This window comes from Myotis myotis, unplaced genomic scaffold, assembly GCF_014108235.1.
Source record: "Myotis myotis isolate mMyoMyo1 unplaced genomic scaffold, mMyoMyo1.p scaffold_m19_p_16, whole genome shotgun sequence".
In the NCBI taxonomy this organism is placed as follows: domain Eukaryota; kingdom Metazoa; phylum Chordata; class Mammalia; order Chiroptera; family Vespertilionidae; genus Myotis; species Myotis myotis.
In genome coordinates, this window is record NW_023416320.1 from 35,982,410 (window position 1) to 36,008,663 (window position 26,254).

The 26,254-nt window shown below is 33.8% G+C and overlaps 1 protein-coding gene and 1 pseudogene across 1 annotated transcript in view; both read left to right on the forward strand.

The window, feature by feature from the left end:
- CUNH8orf34 (chromosome unknown C8orf34 homolog) overlaps positions 1 to 26,254 on the forward strand; it is a 241,430-nt gene that overhangs the window by 62,377 nt on the left and 152,799 nt on the right. The window contains 2 exon segments of the mRNA XM_036338220.1: positions 2,538 to 2,710; positions 12,741 to 12,907. Of these exon segments, the coding sequence (XP_036194113.1) occupies positions 2,538 to 2,710; positions 12,741 to 12,907 (340 nt within the window).
- Positions 19,692 to 19,805, forward strand: LOC118671043 (annotated as a pseudogene).

Here is a 26,254-nt window from a genome sequence, read left to right on the forward strand (position 1 = left end):
TTAGAACTTAAAACTGATAAAAAAGTTTACATGCATTTATTTAAAAAAATAGCAGTGACATAACCATTACAATAACAAAAATGTTTTTGCCTTATCCAGTTTGGCTCAGTGGATAGAGCCTCGGCCTGCGGACTGAAGGGTCTCAGGTTCGATTCTGGTCAAGGGCATGTGCCTTGGTTGTGGGCACTTCCCCAGTGGGGAGTTAGCAGGAGGCAGCTGATCGATGTTTTTCTCTCATCGATGTTTCTAACTCTCTATCCCTCTCCTTCCTCTCTGTAAAAAAAATCAATAAAATATATTTTAAAAAATGTTTTTATGAAAAAGTACTTTGTTTTCCAAAATAAGGTACTTATGAGAAAGTTACATTTACAGTTTAAAAGAAATCTCTTTAATGCCTGGCTTAATTAGACACTGCTGAATTTTCATATCCACTTCTGCATTCAATCTGTTGTGATATGTGGCTTTGGCTGAAGAAAAAGTTTTAACATGAGGTATGTAGTTGGAAAAGGGAGAAGCACTTAGAACTAGCCATCAATATTTGGTGAACATTGATACAACTATCTCTCTAAACAGAAAATGTATTTAATTTGGCCTCATGCTATATTTATAGCTAGAAAATGGTAGAAATTATTGTACAAAAATGGGATCATACAATCATGCCATTTTAAAATAATAAACTATAATGTAACAATTACTTTATTTACATAAAAATAATAGTTAGCATTTTTTCTATTCCAAATAGGAATATATCTTTTAAGTTTTAATAAAAGTACATATATGATAAAATAAATAAATAAAATTGACAAATATATTATTAAATATGATTTCCCTTTAATAAGCCACCTAATAATAATAAAATTACTTTAATTTCTATCTGTATTAACTCCATGCAAAACCAGATCATAACTATGTACCGTAGCTCATGGAGTAAGTGGCAGATGGGGTATCTGGCTTTGTCCTGTTTTTCTAGTCTTTCTCTGCAAAGCCATCATTGTCTTTGCCCAAACTGGTCTCCTTATACCCTGACATTCCTTCCAGTTTGCAGAAATGTAATAATCCATGCTTGTGAAGATATACTCTAGGTTCATTTTAAGTACAAAGACATAATCATTGCCATTTCTAGGTTCATTTGTTCCTTCTAATATATTTTGCAAAGCTCTGGATGCCGGAGCCATAAATTAGCTGTGTGATTCTACTTTCCTTCCCTTTCTTCTGGGCCCTGGCTTGCAGCTGGGTTAGTGTCTACACCATTTTTGGTGAGATAAAGAGCACAGCAATTGTTCTTTGAACTGAAAGTGGATTTCACCTTCACCGGGTAACATTGTAGGTGCCCTGGGGTCTCCAAGGATTAGCCCAGGGTACATCTTCCTCCTTCTCTCCTCTCTTACAGTAGTAGCAAGAGTTTTCATTTAAATAAGTTTCACATATTGCTGATTTTAATTGTCTTAATATTGTATTTTAAAGACTTTATAGAAATTGCTGGAATTTATTGCACATTTATTATTTTTCATTTTCATTGAGGAAGCCACCAGTTGTCACACTAAAAGAGCTTTTATTGAAAAATATAGTTGTGTCAGTACAAAAAATTGTTCCCACTCACACCTGATTTTCAAGAGGGTCAGATAATACAAAAGAAACACAGCCTCCATTCTTTGCCTTCCTGGAACCAGTCTTGAAGAGGGACACTGCCTACCCCATGGTGCCCTCTGGTGACCACAAAACTCAGTTTTGCATTTTGCTCGGTAAGAAAAAGTGTATCTCAGGCAGGTACTAAAAGCAGTCAAACAGAAAAAGGGGACATCTGTAATACTTTCAACAATAAAGATAAGGTTTTAAAAATCAGTCAAACAGAAAGGTTTACAATTTGTGTAGAGCTGACACCTTGTCCTTACTATAATAAAAAAAATATATATTCTTCCTTTTAATCTTCTATTAACATTTTGGGGGTTCACTAAAGATAATATTCTTCTTAACCTTTATAAAATACTGGCCTCTAGTTAGATCATAATTTACTGTCACTCTAGTTAGATGATAATTTCATTGAAATTATTTATTCTGTGATCTTTAAAAGTAGTTTATGAATTCTATAAAAGAGTTATTACTAGTAATTCTATTTAAAATGAAATGATAAAATAAAACAAGACTGACACTATTTTAAAGCCTTTAAAAAAACTGTGAATTCTAGAAATTTCTTTCTGTTTAGTCACTATATTGGTTTTCTATACTGCTGTAACAAAGTAAAACAAGATGATTTATTATCTTATAGTTTTATAGTTTAGAAGTTCTACATGAGTGTTCCTGGCTGTCATAAAACTGTATTCCTTCCTGAAGTTCTTTGTGACATTCAGGAATGAGCACAAATCACATAAAATAAGTCATCTAGTAGAGATGGAAAGAACTGAAATTTTAAGTTAATTCAGAAAGGAAAAAGAACATTTTGATTTGAGGAAGCTGTTGAAACTCTAGATAAAATTATTTCCTTGTCTTACTGTAAAGAGTAAATAAGCTAAGGCAGCACATTCTTTTCTCCTCTTCAGGAAACAGTGGCATGTAATTCTTCTCTTCTAAGACCCCGTGTAATAGGAGAATGGATTGGTCGAGAAGAGAATGATGCTGACCCATTGGCAGCCGAAATGCTACAGCCCCCAATTCCAAGAAGTAAAAATGAACAATGGGAAAGTGAAGATAGCAGCTCTAGCCCCACAGGAAGGTAAGATGAGATGGTGTCTAAGATTCTGAAAATGATTAATCATTACAAGGTGAAGGGAAAATCAAGTGCATGATTTTGTTGAAGTAAGTCTTAGCAAATTTATATAGAAAATTATGTTGGACTCCACACAAGATAAAAATTAATTTCTCTGTTTTAAAATTAGAGTGCTACTAGAATTGCTTTTAGATTTTGGTTTTGATTTTTTTTTCTTTACAGCTAAAAAAAATTACCATCTCTTTGTATCTAATACCAAATAGAGAAATAATTTCAAGGATATAAACTGTAGTTGAGATTTTCTATAATATTGAACAGGGAATAGCTGACTGTTAAGAATTGAAAGAACATATATCTTTATGAATAAGTGTTTTCAAAATTTTCAGGTAGATACCCAGAAGAGGGATTGCTGAGTTATATGGTAGCTCTGTTCCTAATTGTTGAATGAACCTCCATACTGTTTGCCATAGTGGCTGTACCAATTTACATCCCCACTAGCAGTGTGTGAGGGTTCCTTTTTCTCCATATCTTTTCCAACACTTGTTATTTCTTGATTTATTCACAATGGCCATTATAACAGGTGTGAACTGGTATCTCATTGTGGTTTTGACTTGCATTTGCTGTATAGCTAGTGAAGTTGAGCATCTTTTCATATATTTGTATGTCTTCTTGGGAAAAGTGTTGATTCATGTCCTCTGCCCTTCTTATAATTGGATTGTTGGTTTTGTTGTTGAGTTGTATGAGTTCTTTATTGAAGAACCTTATGGAAGTAAATTTGCAAGTATCTCCTCCCTTTCAATTGGTTGCCTTTTTGTTTTGCTGAAGGCTTCTTTGGCTGTGCAAAATCTTTTTAGTTTGATATATTTAGTCCCATTCATTTATTTTTGCTTTTCTTTTCCTTTCCTTTGTGGTCAAGTTCATAAAAACCTCTCTAAGACCAAGGGACATAAAACAGAAATAGACACAGACAACAGTATGGTGGTTACCAGAGGAGGAAGGGGGTCAGGAGAGGATGAAGAGGGTAAAGGCAGGCAAATATATGGTGACAAAGGAGACAAGACTTTGGGTGGTGAGCATACAATGCAATATACAGATGATGTATTGTGGAATTGTATACCTGAAACTTATACAGTGGTATTAAACAATGCATTTAATTTAAAAAAGAATCTAAAAGGGAGAACTTCTGATGTACAAGAGACATAATCAGCAGGGGTAAGAAAACTATTAAATGTATAACAGACAATACAAGGCAGTGTTAATGTGGAATATAAAGAAAAAAGAAAACCCTTGGTTAAAACCATTTAAGCTTAGAGTTGCTAACTATGACTGCATATACATTTTCTTTGTTAATGTTTAGAAACTATTATGATTTGTAAGTTTGAAAGTCCATATTTCATTTCACTCAGACCTCTGATGCTCAGAATGGGTGACGAGAGATTTGCCTTACGTTTCCATAGGCTGGTAGAAGGGAAATGTTCAGATCATATTTATTAGAAAAAGTATATTTAAATAGCAATTGCAGTGAGTAAAACTCAAAACAAAAATGAAAACTTCTATAAGAGAGTTGGGGTGATAAAAGCCTTATGAAGCATGGCATACACGAGGCTGAGAAAATGGATATAAATACCCATGAACTGAAATGTGGCTGGAGCTAAAACTATCTGTGAGTGTTACCAGCGGAGCACCTTAGAGGAGTTTTTCCTGTGCATCGCGTAGCCACAGTAACTTTGTATATCCTATGTTAAATTTAGCAGCAAGCAGTAACTATTCTTTCTCAAGGAGAAAATTGTATTTTCTACAATATAATAGCTTTCAGGCTTTTTTCACTTTGACTTATCACTTGGCTGGAGGGAAGGAAATTCAGAATACTCATTAATGTGCTTTAGGCATATAGGAAAAATGATTCCATTTCCATGAGAAGTAACTTTTAAATTATTTAAGTAGTTTGAGTTTCCTATGTAAGGAGAATAAAACCATTTTTAAAAATCCATTTACCTTCTTTTGTAAAATGCCAGATCAATTTCACCTGTCAATGAGGGTACTTTCATTTTTAATACCAGGCTTATGAAACCTGGTATTGCTTTATCTTTATTCATTGCTAGATCTTTAGTTCTTAAATATAAAATAGAGAAATGTCAATTTTCATTTTGCTTTCATTTAGTCATAATAATAATTGGAGCTATTTATTGAAAATGTTAGTGTTTCTATTTTCTTCCTAGCTTACGTGAGCTCTTATTTGCTCTTGAATATCATTAAAGGGAATCTTTCCTACAATTCTAGTTCAATCCCTTACCCATAAAAACTCAATCCATGAAAATATCTCTCTCAAATATTTGTGTAAAAATGTTTTCAGTTTTATTTTTCTCTAGCTTTAAATTATGAGTTGAGATATTACCTATGAAATGAAGAAAGTGGTGAAGTCCTGCCCAGATGCCCCAGTAGAGCTGAAATATAATGCATGCATACCTGAACTGGATTTAAAGAATAACAATAAACTATGGATGGGAAACTGTATCTCTCGCATCTTCTAATACATAACAGGATTTATGAATTTATACCAGGCACTCATATAGCATTAGATTTAATTTGGATGAATAAGAAGGGGTTGAGAAGAAATTTTTAAATGACTCTACAATTTTCAGCTTTAATGTTAGCTTTTGTCTTTAAATAGTTATGGAATTGTACTATAACTTAACAGTCATGAACATTCACAGACTACATGATATTCTAGATCCTGAAAGTAAAGACTTAATTTTTAAAGATGACTCCTTCCATTTTCCTTTCCGCTAATGCAGTGGTTCTCAACCTTCTGGCCCTTTAAATACAGTTCCTCATGTTGTGACCCAACCATAAAATTATTTTCGTTGCTACTTCATAACTGTAATGTTGCTACTGTTATGAATTGTAATGTAAATATCTGATATGCAGGATGGTCTTAGGCGACCCCTGTGAAAGGGTCGTTCGACTGCCAAAGGGCTCACGACCACAGGTTGAGAACCGCTGCTCTAATGGGATCCACATGCTGTTGTTGAAAATAGACATTAGTCATATGAGTGAAGGAGGCACATAGATGGCATCCAGTAGACGTGTGCTAAATGAAGCCTAGTTATAAGAAGGATTGTTTATTGTCTATCTTAATTTTTTGTACTTTTTCCTACCTTGGTCTTTCCTGTTGTTTAATGCTCAAATCTTACTTGAATGTCTGTTGTGACTGTCCTCCATCTTTGGTACATACCCAACTTTCCCTTTCATTCAGATTAATACATACACAATAGACTGGACTTTCACCATTAGGTTAGAGAGGATTAAATAAAAGCATAGTGAACCTTAAGAGTCTTATGGGTAGAAACTTACCCACAATTTCCTCCTGGAAGTTTTTTAAAAAAAATGATATTTCTTATATGAAATATCATATAAGATATGATATTTCCTTAGGTTCTGCAATACAGCATTGTATGAAAAGAGTCAACAAATTTAATAAGCATTGCTGTGACTTGAAGGGTTAGGTGCTGGTTCAAACAAAGGCAATTACTGTAGGAAGGAGATATGGAGAAACTATTAGAATAAGACAGAAGCTACTAACACAGAATCCATGAACCCTATATGGTCACTGGTTGGACTCAAGAGATCTTTGAATCTCTTGAAATTACATGGAAATGTTGTGTGTTTGTGCACATGGACATTTTCCTGCATTTTTATGCCACATCTTTCATAGATGTCAAAGTGGTTCTAAATTAAGACAGTTAAAGAAATAAAGCATCTGAGCTATAAAAGAAAGAGAGATCACAAAAGAGAAAGGGGAATATGTTGGGGAACTATCGAAAGTTTTCCACAATTGTCAGATACAACCAATTGGCATTAATTGTTATGGCTTGTCTAGCCATTTAAGGGGGAAATATATACATTTATTGCACATTTAGAGTTATTAAAAATAATCACACAATAATATAAACAAAAATTAAGTTTAATAAAACTATATAATTCTATCTTAAGCCATCTTAACTAGACTTTGCGAAAGCTGGGTAATGGAGTTCCCAAAATTACTTGCTGAATTGTAATGTGAATTTGTAAATAGGCTCATCAAGGCTTGAAAGCCTAATGAAGCTTCTCTAATTTGAGCCACCTTATTAAAACAAGAACAATATCAATAAATAATATAGATCTGGTGAATTGGCTTTATTTGCTAAATGAACATTGTTATTAGATGGTAAATAGGCCATAAAATGGATAGAAAATCTTACAACTTATAAATATATATTATTAAAATAAAAGCCAAAATCTCTTCCCATTAAGAAGTTTTCCCTTTCATTAAAACTCATCGTTGCTTTTGCTATATCTATAAACAAAGGCTGGAAATGTTCCCCTTTCCTTAGAGTACCCTTTATTAGCAGCAAGAGATAAGCAATCAACAAGTGAATATAAAAATATCAGCCATAAATTCAAGTAGTGATAAGTAATATGATAGAAAGTAAACCATAATAAAAAGGAAGAAAATGGATGGAACAATGATCCTTAATACATATTGTCTGATTTTGACTGTGTAGATATGATAGAAATATAAATCGAACTTACTAATTTAGGAGTACTCTAAGATGTAAATTTTAAGCATAAAGAATGTTAATTAATAAAAAATCTATCAACCAAAGAACAGAAGCCTTAAAAAGATCTAAAATATAACAAAATTATACCTTATGACTCAAAAATTTCTACTTAAAGCCAAAAAATATGTAAGTCATGAACAGTCATCATTTGGGTCTCACAGCCCAGCACTGTCTTTATGACCAAACCATGTATTTTAATGAGACCGAGGACAACAATTGTGCCCACCTTCATGAAATGGTCTTGGTCATTGTTGGTTGATGAATAGGAGTCACACATCTGCAACCTGCCATTTGTTCCTCATCTTCCACATTTCGACCTGCATATTTTTCCTTCTTCTGTTTCATGACCAGTCTTCCTGTTGCCCTGGATTTTCATTTTTTATATACATCTACTTAAACGAATTCTCATTTTATTTAGTGTGTTTTAAAAAATGAAGTTCAAAAAGAAAAAGTGATTTAAAAAATATCTATTGAGCATTAACATAGAAGGTAACATGCTAGGTACAGATTAGGTTCTGACAATTAGGCTGTGATGGTGAACTGAAACAAGCTTAGGATACAAGTCAAGAGAGGAATCATCCAGTTTGCCACTAAAGAGAGCGTATGGGCTCAAATAGAATATTTACTAACCTGTATTCAGAAACAGTGTGTTAAACAAAATGGATCAAGGTCAAGTCCCGGGGAAGAGTAGGACCAGGAAGAAGGCTGTCCAGAGGGATGAGGAAGTCTCCACCTGGAGAGGTGGGCACACCAGGGCAGGGACATCAAATCCCCTTTAAATTGTCCCTTTCCATCTGATCTTGGTTTAGAAGTTACCTTTTTAAAGCAAAGCAAAATAGATTCCTAGAGTGTATCAACACCACACTGAAATATTAAGTGCTATTCTTTTTCATATGGCCTAAGGCCTCTTGTGGTTCCCTTTCCCTTTTGTTTTTCTAATTTAAATTTTATTTTCAATTAAAGTTTACATTCAGTACTATTTTGTATTAGTTTTGGGTGTATAACATAGTAGTTAGATAATCATATACTTGACAAAGTGATTCCCCTGATATTTGCAGTACCCACATAGTTATTCCAATATTATTGACCACTAGAGGCCCAATGCATGAAATTTGTGTAAGAGTAGACCTTCCTTCCCCTAGCTGCCAGCATCGGCTTCCCTCTTCCCTTCCTTCCCCCTGTGGCCACCGGCAGGAACCCGGGACCCGGGCTTCCCTTACATCCCTAGATTCGTCCGGAAGGATGGAAGGACATCCAGAAGGGCATCCAGTCTAATTAGCATATTACACTTTTATTATTATAGATATTCCCTGTGCTGTACTTTCTATGTGAGATACAGATGCTCACGAAGAAACGTAAATATTTAGAAAGCTGCCCATTATGTTCTTTGAACATATAATGATATTGGTTGCCACTTTAGAGACTGCTCTATGTGTTTCCTCATAAAAACATTATTATTATTCCCATTTTAGAAATAAGGAACTAAGTCCCAAAGCTGTGAAGTAGCTGAGCTAGGCTGTTTTGCTTTCAAATTCTGTGTCCTTAATACTTTTCTTCAGGGAAAAGTTCTAAGAATCCCAATATTATTAAAATTTTGGTTCAATATCTGGGTAAGAGGGGGCCCAGAACCCTAAGTGCTCTTAGAAACACCCCAAACCCATCTCTCCCCATCTCCCTACCGCCTGTTTGCATTAAGATCCTGCTTCCCTTCCATGTCCTCTCTCATGGTGCAGTTTTCACTTCTACAATCCACAGGCCTTTCTCATTCAAAAGGCCTTCTCAATGAATACAGTTTGTCAAGGAAGATTTTTAAATTTTACATTATTTCTCACCTTAAAAGACACATGGCAAAATTATTCAGAAGACTGATGCCATGACAAGAAATTGGGGTAAATAAGCCTCCATCAATTTATAAGTGAATATTTTATGTTTTATCTCTACTATTAAAATATACAAGCATGCATGCATGTAAGCATAACCAATGGACATAAGACACTGGGGGATAGGGAGGCTAGGGGACTGTCTAGGGCAGGGGGATAAAATGGACACATATGTAATACCCTTTGTAATACTTTAAGCAATAAATAAAAAAAATAAAATAAAATATACAAGCGAGTCTCATTAATTGAATTTGAATTATACTCATAGTTACTAAAATAGAAACAAATATTTTAAAAGATAGGCCTTTTTTTTTTATCACAATAGTTCCTGTTTAAGTGGGGAACCTAAGTTAGGATGGAAGTTAAAGTTGAAGTAAGCATTGTTGATAAGAGTATGCCTTCATTATAATTCCTCTTATTTTTACCCTCAAGTTTTCACTTTGAAAAGTATCAAACGGCAGAAAATTTAAGAATAGTAATATCAATATCTACATACCCTCCACATATATTCACCAATTAACATTTTGCCTTTGTGTTACCTATGGTAATAGATCAATCTATTCTAATTTATTTATCCTATTTTTTTTATGCTGAAACACCTGAAAATAAGTTATAGATATTATAATGTGTTAATTCCTTAATTCTTTAACATTCATTTCCTGATAATAAGGATATCCTCATATACAACTATAATACCGTTAACATACCAAAACTTTTAGCAGTGATACTATAAAGTTATCTAATATGAAGTTTATATTCAACTTTCTTTTTTCCAGTAGAGTCTTTTATAGATTGTTGTGTTTTGGTGTTTGTTTGTTTGTTTGTTTCTTTTTTATCTACCATCTAATGAAGGATCATGTGTGGAGTTAAGTTTTCAAGTCTCTCTAGTCGCTATAATCTAGAACAGTCTCCGACTTTTGTTTTATTTCATAACATTGATATCCTTGTAGATGGCAGGCAATTGTTTCCAAATCTGGACATGTCTGATTGTTTCCTGATCATTAAACTCCAGTTAAATATTTTTGGCAGTAATTCTACATAGGTAGTAGTACTGAGTACTTCTTCTTTTTCCCATATCTAGAGATTCATAATGTCAGTTTGTCCCATTATTGCTGATACTGAGTTTGTTTAGTTGCAAGGTTAAGGCCCTATCCACTAGGGTTCTTCATTGTGAAGATATCATTTGCATTTGTAATTAACAAGTCATCTACCACCTCATCTACCAAGTCATCTTTGGAAAAGATGGCACAGACTCTCTCAGCTCCTCCCCCTTAAATACAACTATAAACCTTGGAAATAATGCAAAAGGCAGCCAAAGCAGTTTTATGCTGTGAAAAATGTAAAGAGGAAGATGGAATGGCTAGGGATCTGACGACTGGAGGAGCAGCAGTGGCCAGCAATGTATGAGTCTCCCACCAACAGCATAAGGCAAACGAGGCCTGGCATTTCCCAACCCCAAACTAGCAAGAGGAGGTGGTGGCCTTGATAAGTTCATTTCCCCCCTAATCAAACAGGAGTCCTCCCGGCCTCACTGGTAGAGCCTGGTTGCACTGGCCAGGGAATTGACAGAGTCCCACTCACAAGAAAGGGTCAGAGGACATACTGTCCTTTCCTGCCAGACTTGAGACTCCTCTTCCCCACTGAAGACAGTGGGCAGTTAAGTGCCTTTTACTTGACAAAAAGACACGAGGGATCCCTCCACAGCAAAGCTTGACATAGGAATCCTTTATGTCCCCACAGCCAGACATTCCCTTTATCTACCTAAAGGTACCAGATGCACAACCTGGAGATGCTCCTTTTGCCCTCTCAGGCAATACCAGCAGGTACACTGGGAGCCACAGCAACACCAGATAGCCCAAGCAGACTAAAATAGCACTTCAAGAGCTCTGAAGCTGTCACTGGAACCACAAATTACAAAAGTAAGCCAGGGGGCTGCCTTTTAAAATAAAAAATATGAATAGGCCCCAGACACTCTTAAAATAATAGTCAAATTGTGCAAATCACATTATACGAAGAATCAGGAAAACCACACCTTACATGAGAAAAGATAGTCAACTAATGCCAACATTAGGAAGAATCAGATGATGGAATTATCTGGCAAAGATTTTAAATGCATGTGTTTCCTAAAATAGAGTCAGAAGATGAAGTGGCATCATTCTCACATCAGACATTAGATTACAATATGCGATTGACTTTCTTCAGTGAACATGCAACTCCCACAATTTGCTCTGATCATGTCAGCATCACTGAAACCCTCAGCCATCTTAGTTTAAAACAGTGGTTCTCAACCTTCCTAATGCCGCGACCCTTTAATACAGTTCCTCATGTTGTGGTGACCCCCAATTTCATTGTTACAAATTGAACATAATTAAAGCATAGTGATTAATCTCAAAACAATATGTAATTATATATGTGTTTTCCGATGGTCTTAGGCGACCCCTGTGAAAGGGTCGTTCGACCCCCAAAGGGGTCGCGACCCACAGGTTGAGAACCACTGGTTTACAACTTTGAACTTTATTTTGGATTCTTCCCATTAAATCTAATTAATCCTGCTTTTTAAAAAATCATAAAAATGCTTCAACAAACAATTATAAGTTCCCTTGAAACAAATATCAACAAATATAAATACTGACAAAGAACCAAGTGAAATTTAGGTAACTGAAACAAAATATAAAAACTTGTTAAATGGACCCAGATTGGAAATGACAGAGTATAGAGTTTTTTAATGAGGATAGATCTATAGAATTTATCCAAAATGAACACCAGAGAGAAAATAGACTAAAACTTATGTATAGGCCCAATCAAAATTTCAGCAGGTTATTTTGTGAATGTCAGCTAACTGATTCCAAAGTTTGTATAGAGCGGTAAAAGACCCAGAACAGTGAACAAATTATTGAAAGAGAAGAACAAAATTGGAGAACTGATAGTAACTTACTCTGAGACTTACTATAAATCCACAGTAATCAAGACAGTGTATATTGGCAAAAGATTAGAGAATGGGACAGAAAAGAGAGGCCAGATAGCCCAGAAATACAGTAAACTAATCTTTGACAAAGGAGCCAAAGCAATCCAATGGAGCAAAGGTAGCCTTTTCTACAAATGGTGCTGGAACAACTGGACATCCACATGTTAAAAAAAAAAAAGTCTAGACAGAGACCTCCCACCCACCACAAAATTTAACTCTAAATGGGTCATAGACCTAAATGTAAAATGTAAAACTATAAAACTTCTATAAGAAAATAAGAGATAACCTATATGACCTCAGGTGTGGCAGTGAATTTTTAGGTATAACACCAAAGGCACAATCCATGAAAAAAAAAAATGTAAACTGGACTTTATTAAAATGAAAACTTGAGGAATGAGGTACCAAAGGATGTCTAAGAAAGAAGACAAGGCTCTGTATTTTTATTATACTTGGGGAAAATTTTAATAAAATGTCCATAAATTTGCATGGCAAAATAATGGAATGAAATGTGATTGTCGATTTTCTTCACTCACCACAGCTAATGCATCATGTCATCATCGTTGAAAGTTAACACTTAAATATTTCTTCAGCTTAAAGGTGGAACCCAAGACCAAGGGATTAAAACAGCAGCAACAGCAACATAAGAAACTGCTGGCAGCGATGCTCTCTCAAGATTCTTTTGAGTCTATTCACAGCCCTACCCCACCTGTAACAGAAGAAGATATTGATAATGAAGATGATGCAATGGAATTGCTGGGTAATTTTAAAAATTAATAATTTCTCTTTTTATTCTTCTTTGGCATTGTAAAATGTATGGTGATTGAGAGACTTTAAGAGTTTTGAGTAGTTTTGTCTTAGGGGAAAGAGCTTAACACACATTTTATTTACATTAGACTTTTATGAAGTTGCATCTAAGAGCTAAGTTGAAATCACCTAAGCATGCGAACTATTAGACTGTACTTTGATGTTTTATATATGCAGCTCTTTGCCTTCTAACTATTTAATCAAGCTTTATTCTGTGTGCAATTGTGATATTCAGTTGTTTGCTTTATTCTCTGATTATAATTGCCTTGATTTCAGCTTTTGTCTATAAAATGTATCCAAAGTACATATTTCAATCCTTATCCCATATGTCCCCTGTTATTTAAGAATGTGTCATAAAAATAGGTTAAATTTAAAGAGGCAGAGAGTAAAACTAATGCTTTATATCTTTCATAAATGACAGAAAAGTTGAAATGTAGACATTTCAGCTTTTAACTTTTTCATAGGCCCATTACTTTCATAAAAACGTTATTAATGTTGTATATGTAAGAAATCCTTTTATGTCTATTGATGAAGTAAATGTATGTTTCTGTGTCATCAGAAATATTTTTGTAGTAACTTTAAAAACTTGAACTTCCCTTTGGAAACCATTTTTTCCAAAAGAATGAATGAACTTTTATTTCAGAGAAAGTGATCCACATATAAAACAACATTTTTGTCAGTGATATCAATTATTCTATTCCAAATAATTAGAGCAATTTTAAATACTTTGTAACAATATACTAGTAGGAGAATAAGTCTAGTCATTTGAAAGTTTTAAATAAGTTTAACATATAAAATATGGAGTCCCAGAAATATGCATATATTTAAATTTTTTTCTTATACCAGATTCTTTGGTTTTAAGTATTTATGACAGTAAAACACTATCATTATGATAAGTGATGTAGGTTTCTTTGCATTGGCCTACAGAGGTGTTATTTAGTCAGTGATAGCAGGCTCACTGATGTTTTCTGATGTTATAATACCTGCATTTATTCTAGCCTTGAGGAGACTATATCATGGTATTTTCATCTCAAGCTGTTGGTCTCTCTCTCTCTCTCTTTCGAAAGAACAATTAAGCCTCGGTGCTTCTTACGGAATCTTCTCTTCCCCACCTCCAAATCATTACTGTGGCAGGTGTGCAGGATGTGGTGGTCAGACCTTTTTCAGTTAATTTCCATTCAACAAGTATTTACTGAGCACTTACTATGTGCTAGGCAGTGAGTCCTGGGGACATAAAAATAAAATAATCACGGTCTCTGTTTGCTAGAACTTTACCTTCTAGTGTTCAAGATAAAAATGTAAATACCTCACTCCAGTAGTGCTGCTGCAGGTCTAATTTGATTAAGGTTACAGCTGTATATAGGGAGAATCCCTAATGCAGGAGTAGGAGACGGCGATCAGGGAATATTTCCTAAAGAAACTGATTGTTCTGGTGAGTCCCGAGATGCATCGTCAGCAGGCAGAGTGCGATTGTTCTCCTTGTAGGTTTACTCTGGTAGGAATGGAATCTCTGCATTTATGCCCCAGGACAGTGCTTATAAATTGTTCTCTGCTTTGGTCAGTAACAATGAATCGGCATTGGATTGTGCCGATATCTTCCTCTCTCTATCCTTTCCTGTAAATGACAGCTCATCGTCAGCTAATGTCCACATGAAGGCAACTGTCGCTTGCCACAAGAATCTTTTGAAGAAATGCAGGCTCAGAATCACTGTAGGGTTACTGACAGCCTCAGGAGTTCAGAGGAGATCACAGAACTTCCGTGGTATCTCAAGGGCTTCTTTAAGGGATTCTTTAAGGAGACTCTGATGTCCACTCAGTGCTGGTGGCCCCTACATATCGGCTGCTCTGTTATCAAGTGTCAGTTCTCCCAAGCTGAAGACCAGAGGGTTGGGTTTTGACTACCTAACGTGAGCAACTAATATCTGGTCCTCATTAATTTTTTTTCCATTTAGACATTTTAGCAAATTTAATCATAAGAGATAGTCAAAGGACTTGGCCTTTCTTCCTGTAATTCTGTATGTCTCAGCACAGATGGCTGGTGGTATACTAATGCTGATCTCCAGATGCTCCAAGTCCATTAGTCTTATCCCCTAAAATAATGCCATACGCAGCTTTCCCTGTTGCCTATTTGTCTCCATGAACAAAGGTGATATAGCAGAAAATTCAGTCCAAAAGATGGTTTCACCCAGAAAGTTCATCTACTAAATAAAATGTCATTTGAATATGAAATATGTTTGATTTTTAAGGCCCAAATATTTGTACCCACTAATATAATTTAATGATTTTTAAAATACACATTTAAAATATAAACTCAGAGTTTTCTTCAAAAGTAACTAGTATATATAAATTCATTACATACGATGTTACTTATGTCTCACTAAGGTAATGGCTCATCTTTTACATGAAATTAAACAAATGTACATGATAATTTCAGTTAACACAAGAAGTAAGAATTTTTTCAGTCATACAATTTCAGATTAATATTCCAAGTATGGATATAGCATAAAATAGTTCTTATTTATTTTAGGACTTGACATCTTGGGTAGCCATGTATATCTCTTAATATTTCAATGTTTTTCAATGGAATCATTGGTACAATACTCCTAAATCTATTTAGAAATTATAAAAATCTGCCTTCCTGGTCCTTTTAATATTAGATTTCCATCATTTTGTTTATTATAGAATTTTAAGACAATAATTTTGAAACTCTGCTTCTAAAGAAACATCTGATTATATTTATTTGAAACAAATTCAGATGCTAAGCTCTTGAAAATTTCATGAAGTATAATTGTAGTACATAGCATCAAGTGTAAAATCAAACAGAGACATCTGGTACTTAAAACATCTTTTTTAAGCTACCATGTTTTGTAGAATGGTTTAGCTCTAGCTTACGTGTTTTAGGGTTTAAATTGTCATTATCTATACCATGATTTAACAGGTTGAATTTTTATTTATTATGCATGTGAAGCACTCTGTAAACTTTTTGAAGTGATAAATAAGTAAAAGGTATAATGATTAGCTTACATTAATATATAAATAATTATTCCTTAGCAAAACTGATTGGAAAGGTTTTTGGAAAAAGGTTTTTAGTTGAAGTAGTAAACTTTAACAAAACTATTAATCCTGGTTTTGTTTATTACGAAATCTAGCATTGTTAGTATATACTAATATTTAATTCTCTACAGTTTGGTTGCATTTTTGTGGATTTATTTTCTATTAAATAAGCACTAAATGTCCTTATGAACAGGATTCAGTGAAAACAAACAAACAAACGCCGGCCGTGGTATATGAAAAAAATTTTAGTACACCATTTATAATTTTTTATGTAGTTTAAATATTTTCTGTAGGATTGCTTTAAATACTACGTATAAACTCATAGTATATAAGTAAATTAATATGGAATTACTATATATCAGAGAATAACATCAAAATTTGTGGAGTGTAAGATATAATAATTTTAATCACTTCTGAATTTGGTACTCTGATTACAGAAGATATTGAATAAAATATCTCCATGTCACCTTAAATTAAATAACTTTCACTTCAAATATAAGATATTCTCAGTTATTTTAGTAATTGTGCTAGAAATTAATGACCACAATGAGTAAGCCATAATAAAACATTTTCATGCTTTTTAAGTTATTAAAATAAGTAATTTTCAAAAATGGAAAGACAAGTTACAGTGGTAAAGATATAAAAACCTTTATGTATTTTATTTTATTATTTTTTACAGAAAATTTGAGGGACTTCATTAGTTTCAAAGATTTCACTTTGTGAATATGAGCCCATTTTCATCATGTTACATGCATTTTTCCTCTTATTTTTTATGAAATGCTAATTGTAATACATATTTGATTGTTCTCTGCATAATTTATACTCATTAAAATATCATTAGAATTATTTGAAAGATACAACTACTTTTCTTACACACTTTAGTATGGGTTATTACTCTTTAAAAATTTTTATGCTTTCTCAGAATTGATTATGAGGCTAATATCTAAAAATCACATGCAGGAAGTACTAAAAAGAAAAAAAAACAGGATTAGTCATGCTTTATACTTTCTAGTCATAGGTCACAGTCATCTAAAAATTAAAACTAAAGTTATATTACCAAAACATACAAGGTGCTTAAAAATATATTTTATTTGTTATAAATTTAATAGTTAAGAACAAGCATAATTATACAGTACTGGTATTCTTTGCAGAATATAGTAATTGAGTTTCTAAAAAACTAAGTATATTACCACATTCTGTAAAATATAAACTTTATTTTCTGGAGGCACTCATGACATCAAAATGATCCTTTGGCAAATTCTTCTGCATTTTTTTAAAGTAAACATTCACTCTGCCTTTTATTTTTAATTGGAGACTTCTTAAAATAGAGAGTACCCGTTTTTGCAAAATAGCATGCATTTTACCTAATGAGAAATGGGTCCTGTCACTCTATTTTGTTCACGGGGGTGAGGGCGTTAATGAAAACAATAATCTATCTAACTACCTATCACCTACCTGTATTTTAATGGTCTAAAGTGTGTGAAATAGACTGGAGCACATGGGAGCATAGATACACACTTCGTTTCCTTTGTGTATCACTCTTTGGGCATATCAGGGCAACATAAATACTGTCACTTTTAAAATGTAGATTTTTTGTAGAAAAGATTCTGTTAAAATGTATGAAGACTTCCAAAATTAAATGTATGGATACTTTAAGTTGTCTGTAAGATTGCTTTAAATGTTACTTAGAAATTCATTCATCATAGTATGAAAATAACTTAGTGTGGAATTAGTACATGTTGGAGATTAAAATATCTAAATTTGTGTGATGTCAAAATAAAATAATTTTGAGCACCACCAGGTTAGTGCTCTAAGTCTAGAACATACTGAATAACTTATTTCCAAATCACCTGCATCTAAGTAAACCTCATTTATAAATATAAGATAGTCTCACAAATGTCAGTAGTTATACTGGTAAGTAATGACCACAATTAATTAAATATTATAGAAAATCTGCATATGTATTTTTAAATGTTCACTAGTTGACTTAGTATTATGGAAAAACTAGAACCTTACACAGATGTATAAAAATATCTTTCACATTCTAAGTATTAAATATTTCCTTCTGTGAAGTCATGAGATGTACAGGGCGGACAAAAATAGATTTACAGTTGTGAGTATGCAAAAAGTTTATTCTTGTATTATTATTCGTTAATTATTCTATTATTTATTTCCATTACAACTGTAAACCTACTTCTCAGTTTTAAAATAAAGTAAGAAAAGTAATGCATGCTTATTACTGGTCTTACAATGGTTTCAGGATTTTAGCCTTCTTAGTTCCGTCATTGAATGTTCACATGTGAACACTGTCAACATAATTTTACTGTTTATTGCCTTCCTGACAAGCAAAAAATTTCAGAAATTTCAAGAAAGAGTAATTATTTTCAAGAAAACTATTAGCACTTATAAGTCAACATAGGCTTATTTTAGGGGATTTTAATATCAGATCTGCTGGGAGTCAAATTTCTTCTAAAATACTATTTATTTCTTATTACTAAAAGGCAGATATTCAGTGTAAAGAATGTGGCATTACAGAAGGCAAATGGAATCCAAATAGTTGAAAGAAGCAAATGTTTCAGTTAAGAAGAGGAATCAATGACCTAGAAAGCTAACAGAGAATATTAGCAATGCCGAAACTGATACATCCCTCCTAATGCTGACAAGGAAAAGGGTAGAAAAACACAAATTACCACTATGAAAAAGATGGACAAGACCAGATTTCACCATAGATCTTACACAAAAGATAATAAAAAACATGTGAAAACAACTTTATACCAGCATATTTGACAACTTAGATATAATGAAGAAAAAAATTCTAGCAAAGCACATCATACCAGATATAAAAAAGGAGAAATAGGATATCTGATTAGTTCCATATTTGTTAAAGAAATTGAATTTGCAAACAAAATCCCTCCCCAAAAGACAACTTCAGATTCACATGGTTTCTTTGATGAATTTTCAAATATTAAGTAAAAAATAATGCCAAATATAATAAACTCAGGAAGTGGTGAAGAGAGAAAACTTTGCGGGTTGTTTTGAGACTAGCATGTCCCTTATGGACACAGATACATATGTTCTCAACAAAATATTATTAAATTAAATCTCTATGATCCAATTCGGTCTCAATCAAATTTCTAATAGGCTTAAAAAAAGAGAAAGAACTCGATGAGCTAATTCTAAAATATATATGGAAATAATGACCTGAAATTGATAAAATCAGGGAAAAGGAGAGTATCTGGAATTAAAATATCTGATTTCAGGACTTACCATAAGGCTACAACAGCCAAGAAAATATGGTATTGATACAAAACTTGACAAGCAGATCGAGGAAATAGTTTAAAGTTTAGAAATATATCTAGTCAGTTCGTTTTCAACAAAGGCATCAGGCAATTTGATATATAAAGAAAATATTTTCAAGCATTGGCGCTGGAACAATGAGATAAATGTAAAGAAATCGTACCGTAACAAAAATTATTTTTAAATGAATTATAGGGACAACCTTGAGGCAGGCAGAGATTTTTTTTTTCTTTTAGAGATAACTAAGGATTAAAAAAGACATTTAATAAACTGGACCTCATTAAAATTATAAGCTTCTCAGAAAATGAGAAGAAAGTAAGAAGAAAATTTAAAAAATAGAGAAATATACCACTTACTGGGAGAAAATATGGACAATATACCTGACAATCATTTCTTGGCCTTTTGGCTAAGATCAAGTGTAGTATCTGTTCTTATCCGCTTAATCTCTGATATGTCCTTTAGCTGGACAATATACTTTTTTAAAAAAGGGCAAAAGCTTTCAACAGGCAGTTCACAAAATGAGTTAAAAAAATGGTAAATAAGCACATGAACAATGTTTAACTTCATAACTTCAAAGAAATGCAAATTAAAGCAGCACTGAAAGATCACTACAAACCAACTAGAACGGCTAAAGTTAAAAGACTCTCAACGCAAAATATTGCCAAGAATGTGGTGTCGCTGTATATTTCAAATATTGCTCATAGGAATGAAAAATTTTACAATCACTTTGGAGTAAATGTCTGGCAGTTTCTTATAAAATTCAATATGTACCTATACTATGGGCTAGAAATTCTTAGATATTTTCCTAAGAGAAATAAACATGTATCCTCAAATAGTTGTGTATGAAAGCAGTTTTATTATAATAAATATCCTAGATAAAAAACTAAATATAATCACTAGGAGAAATTATAAATAAATTGTGATATATTTACACAATGAAATATTGTTAATAAAAATGATCTAAGCACTGATACATGTGACAATCTGGAGGAATCTCATTGTTATGGACCAATTCATATGTTGATGCCATAACTCCTAATTTTGATACTATTTGGAGACAGGACTTTCAGGGATAAGTATTAAGTTTACAGGAGGTCATAAGGGTGGGTTCCCAATTCAGTAGGTCTGGTGGCCTTTTAAGAAGAGAAAGAGACAGAGCCGCCTCCCCTTCCTCTCCCTCTCCCTCTTTCTCTGCCTCTATTTGCACGCACACTCAGTACTCAGGAGAGGTCACGTGAGGATGCAGTGAGAAGGTGGCCATCTGCAACCCAAGGAGAGAGCTCTCACCAGACATTGACCCAGCTGACACCTTCACCTTGGACTTTCCAGCTTCCATGACTGTGAGAAAATAAATTTCTGTTATTTGAGCCATCCAGTCTAAGACATTTTGTTATGGCAATTTAAGCCAAATAAGACACATATAAACACTACACCGAACAAGAGAAACCAGAAACAAATGACTACATACTATGCTAATTTAATCATAGGGAACTCAAGAACAGACAAAACTGATCTATAGTGATAGAAATCAGAACATAGTGCAGGTGGTGAGGGGTTGGTATCAGGAAGCTTTCTGTGCTGATAGAAATATTTTATATTTTCACTGAAGTGCTCATTACCACATGGGTGTATACATTTATCAAAACTCATTACGTTGTACATTTACTATCTGTGTATATCCGTGTAGATGTGAATTTGAAAAAATAAAATAGAAATTTTTGTATATAAAAATCATGGCTGCATAATGTTAGATCATGAGAATACTCAAGGAGTCAAAATTAAATTTGACGTTTGTTATTGTTCCTAAAATAAAATGATTACATTTTATAGAAACACACATGAGATATGAAAGGTAATTTAAGACAGTAATATAGGCATTTGCTATGGAAATATCTCTACTGTGACCTTTAATATGTTTTCCAAAGTCTGTGCCTATTATAAGCCTCATATTTGAATAATCCTGAACAAAAACAGAAATTGTCATTTTAATTTCATAGTTGCACTTCAGAAAGCAGAATTTGATCTTTGATGATAAATTTCCTCGTTTTGAATATACATACTCTTCCAATGTGGTCACACTATATTTTATTTGATATACTGAAATGTCCTTCCTTACTGACTTGCTTGTGATACAAAGAGCTAAAGCTGTGGCAATCTAAACTGAAAATGTTCTTGTTATCAACTGGAAATGTGCAGTACATATATTGTGATTTTATATTCTTTGCTTAAACATCGTTAGTGAGATATACATGCATGACATAAAATTTATCCACTAAATGTATAGAGTTCAATGGCTTTTACTATATTCACAGAGTTCTGCAACCATCCCACAATCTAAGTTTAGAACATTTTCATCCCCCCCTCCCCCCAAAAAACCAACCAGTCAGCAGTTACTCCTTGTCCCACCACCACCCACTCCCTCACAGCGAGGCAATCATTATTCTTTTCTGTCTTATGGCTTGGGTATTCTGAGCATTACATAAATGAAATCATATACTATGTGTGGTCTTCTATGAAGGACTTCTTTTACTTAGAATAATATTTAAAAATTTATTAATATTGTCGTTGTATTAGTCCTCGTTCCTTTTTTACCGACTTCTGCACATGGGCCACGAAGTTTCAATTGCATTTTACGTGCGCGCCCACACGTGGCATTTTGTGGAAGAGCCACACTCAAGGGGCCAAAGAGCCGCATGTGGCTCGCGAGCTGCCGTTTGCCGACCACTGGTCTAGGTTTTAGAGCATTTTTAGGTTCATAGCAAAATTGAGCTGATGATCCCTTCCTCACCCATAACCATTGGCAACCACTGATCCTTTTACTGTATCCATAGTATAGTCTTCTTCAGATTTCGTACAGCTGGAACCATACAGTGTGCAGGCTTTTGATAATTGACTTATTTCACTTAGTAACATACATTTAATGATTACTCCATGTCTTTTTATGGCTGCGTAGCTCACTTATTTTTAACACTAATAGTATTCCGGTCTGAATGGTACAGTGTATCTTTTCATCAACTGAAGGACATCTTGGTTGCTTCCAAGTATTAGCAGTTGTAAATAATGCTGCTAAAAACATCTGTGTGCAGATTTTTGTGTGAATGTAAGTTTTCAGTTTATTTGGGTGTATACCAAAGAGCATGATTGCTGGATTGTATAGTAAAAATATGTTTAGTTTTGTAAGAAACTGCCAAAGTTTCAAAGTGGCTGTACCATTTTGCATTCTCCCCACCAAGGAATGAGAATTCTTGTGGCTTCACATCTTCACCAGCATTTGGTGCTGTACATTTTTTTGGATTTTAGCCATTTTAATAGGTGTGCAGTGTTACCTCATTTTATCTCCAATAGCCTAATGACAGATGATGTTGAAGACCTTTGCATATGCTTATTTGCCATCTGTCTTTTTTGGTGAGGTGTCTGTTCAGATCATTGGCCCATTCTTTAATTGGGTTGTTTATTTTATTATTGTTGATTTTTAAAAATAAATTTTATTGTTGAAAGTATTACATTTGTCCCTTTTCCCCCCCATTGCCCTCTCCTTCCCCCACCCCACCCCTAAGCTATCACCACCCACTGTGTGTCTATGGGTTATACATATACACATATGAGTTCAGTGGTTGTTCTCTCTCTCTCCCCCTCCTCCCTCCCCTGCCTTCCCTCTGATATTTGGCAGTCTGCTCAATGTTTCTATGTCTCTGGGTCTATTTTTGTTTATCAGGTTATGTTGTTCATTAGATTCCACATATGAGTGAAATCATGTGATACTTATCTTTCTCTGACTGGCTTATTTTGCTTAGTATAATGCTCTCTAGGTCCATCCATGCTGTTGCAAATGGTAAGAGTTCTTGCTTTTTTACAGCTGCATAGTATTCCATTGCATAGATGTACCACAGTTTTATAATCCATTTATCTGCTGACGGGCACTTAGGCTGTTTCCAAATCTTAGCTATTATAAATTGTGCTGCTATGAACATAGGGGTACATATATTCTTTCTGATGGGTGATTCTGAGTTCTTGGGGGTATATTTCTAGACATGGGGCCACTGGGTCAAATGGTAGTTCCATTTTTAGTTTTTTGAGGAAACTCCAAACTGCTTTTCACAGAGGCTGCACCAGTCTTCATTCCCACCAGCAGTGCACAAGAGTTCCCTTTTCTCCACATCCTTGCCAACAGTTGTCGTTTGTTGATTTGTTGATGATAGCCTTTCTGACAGGTGTGAGGTGGCACCTCATTGTCATTTTGATTTGCATCTCTCAGGTAATCAGTGACTTTGAGCACTTTTTCATATGCCTTTTGGCTTTCTGCATGTTCCTTTTGGAGAAGTTTCTATTGAGGTCCTTTGCCCATTTTTAAATTGGATTGTTTACCTTCCTTTTGTTAATTTGTATGAGTTCCCTGTAGATTCGACAAAATCCAACACCTTTTTTTTGGATAAAAACTCTCAACAAAATGGGAATAGAGGGATCATACCTCAACATAATAAAAGCCTTATATGAAAAACCTACAGCCAACATCATACTCAATGGACAAAAGCTAAAACCATTTCCCATAAGGACAGAAACAAAACAGGGATGCCCACTTTCACCACTCCTGTTCAGCATAGTCCTAGCCATTGCAATCAGACAAGAAGAAAAAATAAAAGGTATTCAAGTTGGAAAGGAGGTAGTAAAAATATCACTATTTGCAGATGGCATGATACTGTACATAGAAAACCCTAAAGACTCCATCAGAAAATTACTAGATTTAATAAATGAATTTGGCAATGTAGCAGGATATAAAATTAATACCCAGAAATCTATGGCATTTTTATACACCAATAATGAACTCTCAGAAAGGGAAACCAAACAAATAACCCCATTTCCCATTGCAAGAAAAAATTTTAGATGCTTAGGAATAAACTTAACCAAGGAGGTAAAAGACCTGTATTTGGAAAACTATAAGACATTGAAAAAAGATATATAGGAAGATATACGCAAGTGGGATAATATACCATGTTCATGGATTGGTAGAATTAACATCATTAAAATGTCCATACTATCCAAGGCAATCTATAGATTCAATGCAATCCTTATTAAGATACCAACAGCATAATTCACAAAGCTAGAACAAATTGTCCAAATCTTATTGTTGATTTTTAAAAGCTCTGTTGTTTTTTTTGTTTGTTTGTTTGTTTTTGTTCCCTTTACCCATGTTGCGTATGCTCTTTGTGTATTTTGTATAACGGCCCTTTATCAGATGCATCTTTTGCAAATATTTTCTCCAAGTCTGTGGTTTGTGGTTATCTTCACATTCTCTTGATGTTTTCTTTCACAGAGAAGTTTTCAATTTTAATGAAGTCCAGATTATTTTTTCTTCATTGATCTTGCCTTTGGTGTTTTATCTAAAAAGGTACCACCTTACTGAAGGTCATCTAGGTTCTCTTCTATGTTATTTTCTAAGAGTTTTATAGTTTTTCATTTTACATTTAAGTTTGTGATCCGTTTTGAGTTAATTTTTGTGAAGGGTATATGTTAGATCTGTGTTTAGATTCATTTTTCTATGTATATATGTCCAGTTGTTTCAGTGTCATTTTTTATAAAAACAACCTTTTCTCTATTTTATTGCCTTTTCTTTTTTGTCAGAGATTAGTAAGCTATATTAATGTGGGTCTGTTTCTAGGCTCTCTATTCTGTTCCATTGAACTATATGTCTGTTTCTTCACCAATGCTTGATTCTTCACACTGTCTTGATTTCTTTAGATTTATGGTAAGTCTTGATTTTGGTAGTCTGTCCTCCAGTTTTGGAAGAACTGACATCTTATAATATTGAGTCTTCCTTTCCATGAACACGGAATACCTACTCATTTGTTTAGCTCTTCTTTAGTTTCATTCATTAGAGTTTTCTAGTTTTCCTAATGTACATCTTGTACATATTTTGTTAGATTTATATCTAGGTGTTTTTTTTTAAAGGTGCTAATGTAAATAGTAACTGTCTTTTTAATTTCAAATTCCACTTGTTCATTGCCAGTATTTAGGAAAGCAATTGGCATACAGCTTTGCTATAATTCCTTATTAGTTCCAGGAGTTTTGTCAGTTGTTTTGCACCTCCTCCATAAACAATCATATCATCTGCAAACCAACAATTTTGTTTCTTCTTCCCCAATGTTTGTACATTTTCTTTCCTTTTCTTATTGTATGAGCTAGATGAACTTGAAAAGGTGTTGAGAAGGATTGATGATATAAAACATCTTAGCCTTCTGCCTGACCTTAGTGGGAAAGCTTCAAGTTTCTCACCACTAAGCATGATTTTAGCTGTAGGATTTTTGTAAAGATTCTTTCTCAAGTTGAGGAAGTTCCCTGTTTCTAGTTTACTGAGAGTTTTTATCTGAATGAGTTTTGTCACAGGCTTTTGCATCTATTTATATGATCATGTAATTTTTCTTTTTTAATCTGTTAATATGAGGAATTACATTGATTTTTTAATGTTGAGCCAGCCTAGCATACTGGGATAAATCTTATCTTGTCATGGTTTACAATTATTTCTATACATTTTTGGATTAGATATGCTAGTATTTTGTTGAGGATTTTTGCATGTTCAGGAGAGATATCTGTTTGGACTTTTCTTGTATTGTCTTTCTCTGTTTTTGGTATCAGAGCAACACTGGCCTCAAGGAATAAGATAAGAAGTATTCCCTTTATCTTCTGGAAGGGATTATAGAGAATTTGGTATTATTTCTTCCTTAAATGTTTGGTAGAATTCACAGGCAAACTCATTTGCACCTGGTGCTTCTTTTTTTGGAAGTGTATTAATTATTTTTTGTAAAAAATATGTTTTTATTTATTTATTGGAGGGAAAGGATGGAAGAGGGATAGAGAGAAACATCGATGAGAGAGAATCATCACCGATTGGCTGCCTCCTGCACACACCTTACTGGGGATTGAACCTGGAACCTGGGCATGTGCCCTGATTAGG